Source organism: Mastigoproctus giganteus, chromosome 4 (genome assembly GCF_048544385.1).
Source record: "Mastigoproctus giganteus isolate SK-2022 chromosome 4, ASM4854438v1, whole genome shotgun sequence".
In the NCBI taxonomy this organism is placed as follows: Eukaryota; Metazoa; Arthropoda; class Arachnida; order Uropygi; family Thelyphonidae; genus Mastigoproctus; species Mastigoproctus giganteus.
The window spans coordinates 64,484,433-64,497,770 of NC_143578.1; the positions used below are offsets into that span (position 1 = coordinate 64,484,433).

The 13,338-nt window shown below is 37.0% G+C and overlaps 1 protein-coding gene across 1 annotated transcript in view; it reads left to right on the forward strand.

Moving 5' to 3' along the window:
- Nucleotides 1-13,338, forward strand: part of LOC150086798 (uncharacterized) — a 56,027-nt gene that overhangs the window by 19,045 nt on the left and 23,644 nt on the right. The window contains exons 3-4 of the mRNA XM_090372271.1: nt 881-1,027; nt 5,510-5,644. Coding sequence (XP_090228397.1) covers nt 881-1,027; nt 5,510-5,644 — 282 coding nt within the window. The remainder of the gene's footprint in view (nt 1-880; nt 1,028-5,509; nt 5,645-13,338) is intronic.

Genomic DNA, 13,338 nt, shown 5'->3' on the forward strand with positions numbered 1-13,338 from the left:
CAATAGTTAGACCTCTTGAGTGTTGCATACAGATTTGGAAGCCTCATTTTTAAGAATGTGGATCTATTGTAATGAGTACAGAAAAGTGCAAAAAGATTAGTTAGGGGCACAAAGAGTTATCTTACCATAAAAGACTTCCATTTTACAATTTGCAGCACTTGGAAACTAGGCATCTTTAAGGAGACCTGATTTAAATATTTAAGGCTTTAAATAGATTGAATAAACTAAATGCAGTTGTCATTCTTACTCTTTTTTGGACAGCACACATATCTAGAGACATAAATTTGTTTAAAGAAGAATGGCTGTAGGATAGATGGCTGAAATTTTGCTTTCAGCCAGAGAGTGATTGGGTGTTGAAACAAACTTTCATCTAGTGTTGTGGAAGTGGGTAGTTTGAACAAGTTTAAAGGAGAATTAGACAAATTATTAGAGGAGATAAAAGATGAGGTTTTTTTTTTAGCTAATGACATATGAGCTTGCTTCCTTGAATCATTAATACTGCTAATACTAACACAATTTCACAATTTACCTTTGTGACATATAAAAATATAAGGAACAAAATCCAAGATGACTGTTAATGAACTGTTCAATGTTGGTCTTGCCAACATCGATCGTCTTGTCCCAACTTGTAATTCATACTGACATATTTGATTCATATCCATGTAAAAGATGACACACATATATACTAGCAGTGAAGTCGCCAGAAATTAAATGATTAACTATGCTGTGGAAACAATTTAATAATAAATTCCAACTTCCACAAGAATAGAAGTATCCAGTTAAAAACATAGAATGTACAGAGTTCGCACATTATATTGAAGACATAAGCAAATAGGAAATACAAGTTTATAGCATTTTATATTTAACTTTTTCCTTTCAGCTAAACATGCAGAATGGTGTGACCATTCTCGTGACTGCAAGGAAATTGATCATAACGCTGTTTGCGAAGGAGGACAATGTCAGTGTATTAGTGGCTTTACATATATTGTTCCATTAAATTCTTTGGAAAAGAAATGTTATAAAATTGGTAAGTTGATTTTTTTCAGTAATTATACAAAATAAATATATAAAGTCACTCTCATCATCAAAACATCCAAATCTATTTTATCCAGTGGGTATAAGATCACTATGGTAGTACAGATAGTTCTGGACTATTAGCCTCCCATTCACTAGTATGCTGTCCTCTTTCCTTTTAGATTTTTAGTTTTAGCCAGAATTTTCTGTCTTTCTAAATTTACTGCTTTACTTATTATATTGTTTATTTTTGTGACTGATTTTCATTAAAACTGTTCCTGGATACACAAAATTACTATGTTCTAATTTTTCATTATTACAACAATTCTCTTTGTCTCTCCAAACCTTAATAAATTTTGTTTTATACATTAATTTTCATGCTAATTTCTCGAAAACCATTATCTAATTTATTCAGAAACCTTGCTAGCTATTTTATAGCACAATATCATCTCTATATAATAATGATCCAGTTTTTACATCTCCCACACTAAACTTACATTATTTTATTAAATAGTCCATGAAAATTATAAAAAAAAAACTGGCAGTAAGTTTCAGCCCTATCTCACTTTGTTTAACCCCAAACCATTTTCCAGTTCTTTCTTTAATTCTCACTGCACATTTGCCATTTTTATATTAACACCCTTATTAATCCTCTTAAAAGACAAGCTCATTTTTAACCAAGTGGATTTCACCAAAATGAATGGTTTTCTTTGTACTTTATTGTATGCTTTTTATCTAACTTCTGCTAATTTGATCATAGCATTTCTCTGTTTTGGTTGAAAGCATTATCTATTTTCTTCAAAGTTGCATTCAACAATACTGCTAACTTTCTTCTCCAAAATATTTGCATACAATTTTATCTAGTATGCTACAGAGTATGAAATTTCTGTATAATTTTTCACATTTAGTTTTATTTCCTTTTTATAGTTTTGTAAAGCCTTGGCTCCATTCAGTGGAACTGGTCTTTAAAAAATGACCTCTGAATAGTATATTGTAACTACTCTGATGCTATTTCCTCTTCAGCTTTCAGCATTTCAGGACTAATTTCATCTGCACTTGCTGCCTTTCCATATTTTCTGTGTCCTTTTTTATCTCAATAATAGATAGTATCTTTTTGTCTTCACTGATATCCTTAGTTCCTTTGTTTAGCAGTTCACAACATTTAGCCCATACTTCTAAAATATCCTTCCCCTCTGTTTAAACTTAACTCCTGTCATTATTGATTACCTTAATTGTGGTTTTTTCACCTGCTGTATGAATTTTAGCTAAATTGCAAAACATTTTTTTGCCTTCATGATATTTGTTTTCCATGTTTTTCCCAAAATCCTTTCAAGATTTCTTTCATTTCCTTTACATTCATCTTGTTCTTTTTAAACTTCCTTTATATTCCAGTGACAATTTAACAATTTAGTTTTGCTGATTATATGGTAGAACAGCATAAAATTTGAATTTTAAGTCCCAATGGAAAATGGTGTTAACTTTGAATTAGGTGATCTTGGTAATCATGTAATTTTAGCCAATCATGAATATTAAAACCTTATTGCTACCTGTTTTTGATATACAAATAGGCCCAGCTTTATGATGCTTCAATTTATGCTGTTTCACCTTAATGCCCTTTTAAAATAATAATGAAAAAATAAAAAAATATATATATATATTTAGGTACCCACGTCTAGTACCCACTTCCTGTGTAAATGCAGCACAGGAAGTGGATACCTAGACAGTGCTATTGTCGACATCAGTTGCTTTCTCCTCATCTGCCAGTGTGCATGTGTTGTGAGCTGTACCTTAAATTTTAATAATTTCCTGTGTTCATTAGTGCCTTATTATTTTAAACAAATTGTGCAACCATATCTTCTAAGCATAGTGGTGAATCTGTGCCTGCACGTGTTAAAAAAAAGCCACAAATCTCTAATGAGTGAAGTGAAAATGGACGTTATTCGTTGATGTACTATTTACATACGACCTTCAAGGGGATTGTCGAGGCAGTGCGGGCATCTAACTCAATGACTGAGAGACTACTGGAGATCCTACAACATCCTTAAGGCCATAAGTAATATTGCTGCAGCCTGGAAAGAAGTGTCGCAATCATGCATGAATGGTGATTGCAGAAAATTGTGGCCTGATGCAGTGTCTTACATTCTTGAGTCTGAGCCAGTTTCAGCAGTGGCTGAAGGTGTTGGCCTTGACAAGCTTGACATTGATGTCAGTGAGTTGCTGCAAAGCCATGGTGAGCCTCTTTCAAAGGAGGCCTTAGAGGAGCTGGCTACTCAACTGGCTAAACAGGATTTTGAGGATGAAGAGGAAGAGCGGGAGATTGTGCCAGATAGGACCCTCACCACAAAGACACTTCAGCTTTGGCACATACAGGCTGTGAAACTCTCTGTGATAATGACCCAGACTGGGAATGCAGCTCTTTCATCCAAAGAGCTGTTACTAACATATTGAAGCCCTACTGCAATATGTTAGAAAAGAGAAAGACTCAACAGACATCATTGCTGCAGTTCTTTTCTAAGGCTAAATAACCTGCAGAACTGGTCAACCCTCCATCAGGCCCATCCCATTACGCCACTGTCAAAGAACATCAATAAGGGTGGGGGACAGACAGTGGCATTACTACTTATTCCAAAGATGGCTCTACAGGAATGAAATTCTAAGATAAATTTTTATTTTATTACTTATATTTTATCTATAAATACAGTAGAACCTGGATAAGAAATTCCCACTTAAGAAGTTTTCCTGTGTACTAGGTTTGGTCTCTTAAGTTCCATTTTCACCTCTTTGTATTGTAATGTATTATTTTCCCCACATAAGAAGTTTCCCAGGTAAAAAGTTTTCCCGCATAAAAAGTTCGCGATAAAGAATATACAGTGTATTTTTATAATGATGTTTTCCCACTTAATACATTTTTAAATATAGAAATTCTTTATTTTTAATATTAAAAAAATATTAAACAATATAAACATTTTAGTAATCGAACAAGTTAGTGCCAAGCATCATTTTAATTCGTAGTAAATCACCGAATTAGGCGAAATGGCATCATTTTTGATATTCAGTATCTCATATTGTGAATGCCTTCACAACGAGTTACCCTGATATTGCACTACCTCCAATAAGCAATGCTTTGCCAATGGATAAGACTAATGTTACTTATTCTCGGTGGATACTAGTGGTGGTGGTATCCACTGGCAAAGTGCTGCCTATTCAAGAATACAGTGTTGAAGCATTGCTTATTCAAGGTAGTTCAATATCAGGGCAACTCATTGTGAAGCCATTCACAATATGGGATATCACAAAAATGATTCCATTTCACCTACTTCGCTGATTTTCTGCGAACTAAAATGACGCTATGCACTAACTTGTTCGATTAGTGAATTTTCTGTAGTCTGAGGCTTTCAGTGCTAAAACCTTTTTTAGTGTAAACATTTTGATATGATGGAAGTGACACATTGCAATTGTTTTCATTGATATCCATAATTGGATATCAATTATGGATAGCACAGTAAAGCATTTGCCATGAAGTTGCGATGGTTGTGAACAGTTCTGAATTACTTAGTGGATTGTTGCTATGGCGTATTGTAATTGTGACCTTTTAAGGTATGTTGAAACTCCAAAGGAACTCATCCTCCCAACTTGGTAATGAGCTCAATGAACAGAATTTAAGCAATTAGAAATCCTCATTTTAAAAATGTTTTCCCTAGGCAGAGTAAAATATTTATAAATTCTAAAATACTACTTAAAAATGATCTTTAACTTATATATGTGTATCTTTTCATTTATATTTGTGTAGTTAATATTTGATGTCCTTGGGCATTTTCCCTTTTAAGAAGTTTTCCTGCGTAAGAAGTTCTAAACCTCCAGTCCCTTGGAAAACTTCTTATCTGGGTTTTACTGTATTATTAATATCTCATAATTATAAAATAACCACAAATATTTAATATAAAAAGCACTTATATTAACTCTTACAGTTCAATTTTCATAATGAAGGAACCTATTTCATTTAAATACATTATAATTCTTCCTTGATTTACACCGCTTCAGCTAACAACCCTGAGGAGGTGGAGCATAACCCTGCTGTAAATCGGGGCCTACCTGTATTTGTTTGAATATATACCTCAGGTTTTTTTTCTGTATAATATATACTTACCATTAAAGATTTGTGTAAAATTGTGCATCTCTGTGAGTGTGTGGGAGAACTTCATCTTCATGAATTGTTGAAGATTAATAGTCTTGACTTGTGCAGAGTTGTGTGCATAATATATCCTTACTAAATGTATTATAAGCCCCCTTTTTTTTTTCCTTTTTTTTTTATAGCATGTAAACTTTAAACCATAACGATTAGTTGGATATTGTATAATTTGAAAAGGGAACACCTTATTAAGCTTTGAATTAAATAATTATTAATTACTAATTTCTGAATAATGCATTACATGGATCATTATTAATAATAGTGACAATAATATAAATCTAATAATATATAAAACATTTGATTTAGTGAGAAAACTATACGATGTCTGTGACGTGAATGAACAATGCCAAAGGATATCTCCGACGTCAGAGTGCTCTAAGAGTGGTATATGTATTTGTTCAGCACTTACAAGAGACATTAATGGAAGATGTATACTAAAGAGTAAGAGGTTTTCTACTTGCCATTAAAATTCTTTTTGATAATAATTTTATTACATGTTTACCATTAAGTTTTTGGATTAGATGATCTGTGCATTATAATTTGTACTAGAAAACCAGTCTGCTATGCAGGCAATTTGCTTATACACACATACTGGCCAAAAACAAACCTTTATTCGTTATTGAATCAAGTCGCCTTTGTTTTGAGCAAAGTGTGCAGCACAGCATGGATTCTATAAGGTTTTTGGTGTATTTTTGTTTAATTGTAATCATCCTTCCAGCAAATTCGTAGGTGGTAGATGACTTTCATCAACCGGTGAAATACCACCACTTTGCTTATTGGAGGCTTGAAGTGGTGAAACCTATGTTTAGTCTCTAGAGCAAAGTTTCCGGTAACCCCCCCCCCCCATACTTCTCCTTCAACCCATGCACGGTACTAAGTACTATAGGTTTTGATACCTTTCGTGTTGGGGTTTTCATAAAAAAAAAAAAAAAAAAAAATATATCACACAGCTGTGACAAAGTTTAAGGAAGATGACTTTGTTGCCGAATATCTCTCTCTGCAGCATATACCACACATTCTCAATAAGATTGAGATCAGGTGAATGTGAGGACCAGGAAAGATGGTGGAAATCTGTGTCATGTTCTCCACTCTGCACTATTCTAGCATGATATGCTGTTGCATTGTCATCCATAAAGTGGCCATCATACTTAAGGATAAAAGCATAACATTGAAGGTGCAATAGATCAGATATAAAATTCAGGTACTCCCTTGATGACATTCAGTCTTCCACTGGTATCAGTGGACCCAGTCTATGCCAACAAAACGTTCCCCCATACCATGATACCATCTACAGATGCTTGGATTGTCTTAACAAGGCAAACAGGGTCCACTGCTTCATGAGGTTCTCACTACACGCTCTGCCTACCATCAGTGAAAAGCAGTGTATCATGATTCGTCTGACCGCATGACTTTTTTTCCATTGTTCCACTGCCCTATCACAATGTTCTCAGCACTATTGCAAGCAGATTTTTCTGTTTTTCTCTGAAACAGGTGGCTTCTGAATAGGCAGGTGACTGCCAATACCCAATTTCTTAAATTCCCTGCGTATGGTATGGGTTGAAATAGGGCAGCTCTGGGCTTGGTTGAATTTGGATGTTATTTTTTTTGTGCAGTCTTCCTTAGAATACAATGGCTTCATTCTTGAAGCGTTATTTTTCTGCCACATTTATGTCTTTGAGATGTGGAAGAACCGCATGCTTTCCAGTCATTAAAAACCTTTGAGATAGATGCTTTTGAAAAACCAGTTATGTTTTTTGTTTCTTGAATCTTGGCTCCTGCTAAATGTGCACACCACAATAAGACCTTTTTCAAAGTCTGATAGCTCACGCATTTTCCCCATTCTGGCTTCAGATTACTGCAGTCAAACAGCCTATGCAGTCTTTGTACTCAACGAGGCAACACACCATCACCTCACATCACAGTTTATTTTCTTTGCATCAATTTGCATTTGTTCACATTTCTTCTGTCTGTGACTGTCTTAATACAAAAGGTCCGTATTTTTTTGGCCAGTGTGTGTGTGTATGTAACTTCCCTAGCTTTGTCAGCAAAACCCACTTTTCTCGGGGAAGAAGTGGTACTTGCACGGGCAAGATTAAGAATGTAATAATAAAAAAATACCTATTTCACCGATGAATACAATATATTGAAAAAGTTACATGCATGCAACCCTCTGAAGGTTTTTCCTGTTCTCAATGTAATAATCTTCATGAAACATATCATAAGCCCATTTCTTCTTTTGCTTTTTGCAGACAAAACAACATGGATACTTTACTGTCAGTACTAACTGTTCACATTTTTCTGTCCACACTAACCATCCATTAAAAGCATTCACCAAAGAAAATTTCCACATCATCTGTCTATCCCCTCTAATAATAGCTTATTTAATTTTTGTTTAATTTTATTCCACCTTCCCACTTCCACAATACCAGATGGAAGTTTGTTCCAACAATCAACTGTCCTCTGGCTGTAAGCAAATTTCCATTCATCTCTCATACAACCATCCTTCCTCAATTTAAATTTGTACTCCCTTACGTGTGCTGTCTGAGCTAGAATAAGGATGCTATCAACATTTAGCTTACTCAATCCATTCAGAGCCTTAAGCACTCCAGTAAAACCTCCTAGCAGTTGCCTAGTTTCCAGGTAGTATTAATAGCATATTGGTCCACCTTTGACAATAATGACTGCTTCCATGTGCTGTTGATGAGTACCTGTATTTTTTGTATAAAGCTGGTGGCATTGTACTCCACTCCTCCTTTGAAGCATTTGTTAATGGAGTACTCTGCATTCCGATTCATCTTAAAGATGTTCAGTTGGTTTTAGATTGGAGCTATGTGCTGGCCATTGCAATGCTTTGATGTTATTCTCTTCAAACCATGTATTCGCAATCATTGCTTTATGACATGGAGTTCGAAGTAAGGCCCACCTCCATAAAATTGCCATAATGTAGGATATAAAAATTAACCTAGGTTGCAGCATTCATGATTTAATGCATTGTAACCAGTGGACTTTTCCGGTTTACCCCTTAATGATTGAAGCAAGTGAAACTTACTATGGAGAATAAAATTTTTTAGTCACCTAGATGATAATTATTTGTATCAGAATGTTAGGGAAAGTACTAGGGCCAAGAATATTCTAGATCTGATCATCACCCATGAACCAGCTAATGGTTCCAAGATAGACATTGAGAGTGAATATATTAGAATTGCGGAATTCCTTTAAAGTGATAGTCACAGAAACCGTGAATGTATTATTAGTGGTAAATGATGCAATAAAGCTTATACAGCATTAGCAAAAAAGCCAACACGTCCCATTTCATCTCTTCATCCCCTTAAACGGTTTATCTAGTTCTTTCCTGAATTTATTCATACTATCTACCTCTACTAGGCCCTTGCACCAATAAATCCAACAAACAACTAATGATATTAAGAGTAGGAGACCGGCGGAATTACTTAGCAAGTACAGGTCACTGTTGAAAAAAAGCCGTGAATTAGGGTTGAATTTGAAAGTGTCTGCAATTCTGCCCAGACACGATAGGAGGGAGTATATGATGAGAGCCTTGTCGATCAATTCGGTCCTGGAGGGATTGTGCAAGGCTCAAGGGGTAGAATTTTTTTCAGCCTGGACTGTACTTGTTAACAGGAGAGATTGCTTCTACAGGGATGGGATACACTTAAATAGAAAGGGTGCAAGAATTTTTGCTAATGCTGTCGAGGCAGTGTTAGGTGGGTCGGAAAACTGCTAGTTGGGGGGATACAAGGACTAATAGATTAACAGTAGCCACTGGCAGAGGTGGAAGTGATTCTTGCACTGCTTCTATTGAAATGAGCAGAAGCCTGAAAAACAAGATGCAGGATATTTCAGAGACTGCTGGTAGTCATTGTGGTACAAGTAAACACATGGGTTGTGTTAGGGTAGCTAAGAATAGAAACAGGTGCATGTATACCTGCGTGTACACCAATGCTAGGAGTTTGGTAAATAAATTTGATGAAATTGAGGTATTGCTCAAAACATCAAAGGCAGATATTGTTGGGATATCAGAGACGTGGTGTCACACAGATATAAGTAATGCGGAACTGGAATTTGGGGAATACAATGTGTATAGAAAGGATAGACAGGACAGGAGGGGTGGAGGGGTTATGCTATTAGTTAAGAAACACATAAAGTCCAAGGAAGTGAAGCCAATTGACATCGATGGACAGGGCAGTGTTGAGTCAGTTTGGTGTGACATAAGCATAGGGAAATCAAAATTGAGAGTAGGAGTGTGCTATAGGCCCAATGACTCTGATGAGTATAATAAGATATTGTACAGGGAAATAGAGTGGGCCAGTAAATCAGAGAGTCTTATAATGGGGGATTTTAATTTCCCAGATATTGACTGGAATTTGTGGGTTGGTCACTCGCACACTAGCAAGGCTTTTGTGGATTTATTGGATGATTGTTTTCTACGTCAGCATGTTCGTGAGGCAACAAGAGGGAGCAATACTCTTGATCTGATTATCAGTAGTGATTCTTCATGCATTAAGAATTTGCAGATAAATGAACCACTAGGTGGCAGTGATCACAGTGTGTTGAAGTGGGATTTACTCAAGGAGGTAACTACCAAAAGAGGTAAAGGGAAGGGTTTTTGTTTTCGTAAAGGTGACTATGATGGTCTGAGACAGTATTTAAATTCTATACAGTGGGACCAACTGATGATGTTACCAACAGCAAACTCAAAATGGGAAGCATTCAAGGAACTAATCTTGGAGACTACCAGGCTCTACATACCAACTAAGAAATATTGTTCAAGGTTTAGGCCTAAATGTTTGTCAGATGAACTAATGAGACGTGTCAGAGAAGAAAAATGCATGGGATACATACAAATTAATGGGTGACATGGAAGCCTATGATAGATATAAGTTGGTCTGTAACCAAGTCACAAAGGAGATTAGGCAGGCAAAGGCAGACTACGAAAAATCCTTGGCAAAGGATGCAAAGAAAAACAGAAAAGAGTTCTTTACCTATTTAAACTCAAGAAGGAAAGGGATGAATCACATTGGTCCACTGGATATTGATGGTTCAACAGTTGAGGATCCTACTCAGGTGGCTAACAATCTAAACGAGTATTTTGCATCTACATTCACGCATGAGGAGTTATTCAGGAAGGAGAATGATGTGGGTAAAGTAAACATTGGCAGTGAGCTGGATGATTTCGTAATAACTGAGAGGTAAGTGGAGGAGAGATTGTTGAGGATAAACATAAAAAAGGCACCTGGGGTGGATGGGATCTATCCAGTTATATTAAAGGAGGCAGCAAAGGAAGTAAGCAAACCCCTAGCCATAATTATGAGAGCTTCTTTGGACTCAGGGGAGGTACCCATAGACTGGAGATGTGCAAATGTAACCCCAATTCACAAAGGAGGATCAAAGGCTGACACAAGTAATTATAGACCTGTTAGTTTAACTTCTGTTCCAGGTAAATTAATGGAGGCACTGGTTAAAGAAGCACTGCAGGATCATCTAGACAAGAATTCAGTTATAGCTCAGATGCAGCATGGTTTTAAGGGCAGGTCTTGCCTGACCAATTTGATTGGATACTATGATGTAGTCACAAAAGAACTGGATGCAGGGAATAACTTTGATATTATATATTTGGATCTTAGAAAGGCTTTTGATACTGTTGCACATGGAAGACTGCTGCACAAATTGGAGCAGTGTGGCATTGGAGGCAAATTGCTGCTATGGATAAGGGGATGGTTGAGTGGCAGAAGACAGAGAGTGGTAATCAATGGACACTGCTCAACGTGGACTAATGTTATTAGTGGAGTTCCTCAGGGTTCTGTGTTGGGTCCATTGTTGTTTTCTGTGTTTATGAATGATATTGATGATGGGATATCAAGTTTAATGTCCAAGTTTGCAGATGATACAAAGGTTGGCAGGGTTGTTAAGGACACTACTGACGCTATGCTGCTGCAACAGGATCTGGAAAGGTTGAACAGATGTTCTGAGAGGTGGCAAATGAAGTTTAACATTGACAAATGTAAAGTACTACATATGGGAAACAGAAACTCCAGAGCAACGTATCAACTCTGCGGTACTACATTGACAGTGGTGGAGAATGAAAAGGACCTGGGGGTAATTGTGCAGGCAGATATGAAGTTCTCTGAGCAGTGCAGACGAGCTGCAAGAGTAGCTCATGGTGTCTTGTCAATGATATACAGGAATTTTTCTAGCAGGGATAAGGAGGTGATTATTCCCTTGTATAAGGCAATGGTTAGGCCACATCTTGAGTACTGTATACAGGTCTGGAGGCCTCATTTCAAGAAGGATATAGAGCTGCTGGAACGGGTACAGAGAAGCGCAACAAGATTAGTGAATGGAACAAAAGGTTGCTCTTACGAAGAAAGGCTTAAGTTTTGCAAATTACAGAGTCTGGAGACTAGGCACCAGCGAGGTGATCTGATAGAGGTGTATAGGGCTTTGAATGGTTTGAGCATGCTCAATGCCAATGGGATTCTTCATCTTGCTCAGAATAATCACCTCAGAGGGCATAAATTCAAATTGAGGAAGGACGGATGTCGGATAGATGTGCGGAAATTTGCCTTTGGCCAGCGGGTGGTTGGTTGGTGGAACCGACTTCCATCACTTGTTGTTGAAGTTGATAGCCTAAACAAATTTAAAGCTCAACTGGACAGGTATTTTGAACGAACGGAGGGGTGAAATGGGAGTGGTGTGTGTTTTTTTTTTTTTTTTTTTGGCTGATGCTGAATAAGCTTGCTTTCTTGCATCATATGCCTCTACTAATGCGAATGCTAACAACAACAACCTCTACTACACCAGAGTTTATTCCAACAATCAGCCACCCTCTGGCTGAAGGCATATATACCATTAAAAAATTTAGCATGAGGAGGATGCCAAGACAGATGAATAAGAAAGTTTAATAGAGCATAAAAGATGGCATGGGAAAGTTATGGAGCAATGAAAAGTATTGATTCCTATAATAACAATTTGATCTGTAAATTTTATCTACAGGGTGTTTCACATAAAACCGGCCCCAGTCACTGGCAAAATAATTAGAGAAATCTAGACAGGAGTAAAATGCGATAAACACAAAAAAAAATCAGTCAAAAGTAACTTTATTTATTCTCTCCAAATGTACACTCAGTTATAAGAGATGCTGGAAATGATGTCCTTGTGCATCTACACTTTTGTGCACATGTAATCATTGAACGTGACGCTATGCAAAACAGTGACGTCGATATTTTTTCGGATGCTGTCCTTCAGTTCATTTATTGTGTGGGGGTTGTGCTGATACACTCTTCACACAAAAAAGACAAATCTGGAGAATGCAGCAGCCACAATCCTTTGCCAACTGTGCGTTCCTCTATGAAACTGTCATGAACACCGGGCAATGATTCATGAGATGTGTGACATGTGCCACCATCCTGTTGAAAGTAGCAGTTTTCACACTCATGTTCTGTTAACTGAATGTAGAAGTTCTCAAAAATTCTGTGTTCACTGTAGTGTCAAAAAATATTGGGCCGACAATTCGATTGCCAGAAACTGCACACCTTGAGTACTGTATACAGGTCTCAAGGCCTCATTTTAAGAAGGATGTAGAGCTGTTGGAATGAGTACAGAGAAGGGCGACAAGATTAGTGAATGGAACAAAGGGTCGCTCTTACGAAGAAAGGCTTAAGTTTTGCAAATTACAGTGTCTGGAGACTAGGCACCTGCGAGGTGATCTGATTGAGGTGTATAAAGCCTTGAATGATTTGAGCATGCTCAATGCTGATGGGATTCTTCCTCTTGCTCAGAATAATCACCTGAGAGGGCATAAATTCAAATTGATTAAAGGCAGTTGTAGGACAGATGTATGGAAGTTTGCCTTTAGCCAGCGTGTGGTTGATTGTTGGAACAAACTTCCATCTGTCGCTGTAGAAGTTGATAGCTTAAACAGATTCAACTAGACAAACATTTGGAGTGGGTGGATGAGTGAAATGAGGGGGGGGGGTTGGCTGATGCTATAGAAGCTTTCTTTCTTGCATCATGTGCCCTTGCTAATGCTAGCCATTACCCTGATTTTCTGGTTGTGAAGCGGTTTCTGATGTAAGTTGTTAGGATTTTTGGCACACCAGTATCGAGTGTTATGAGAA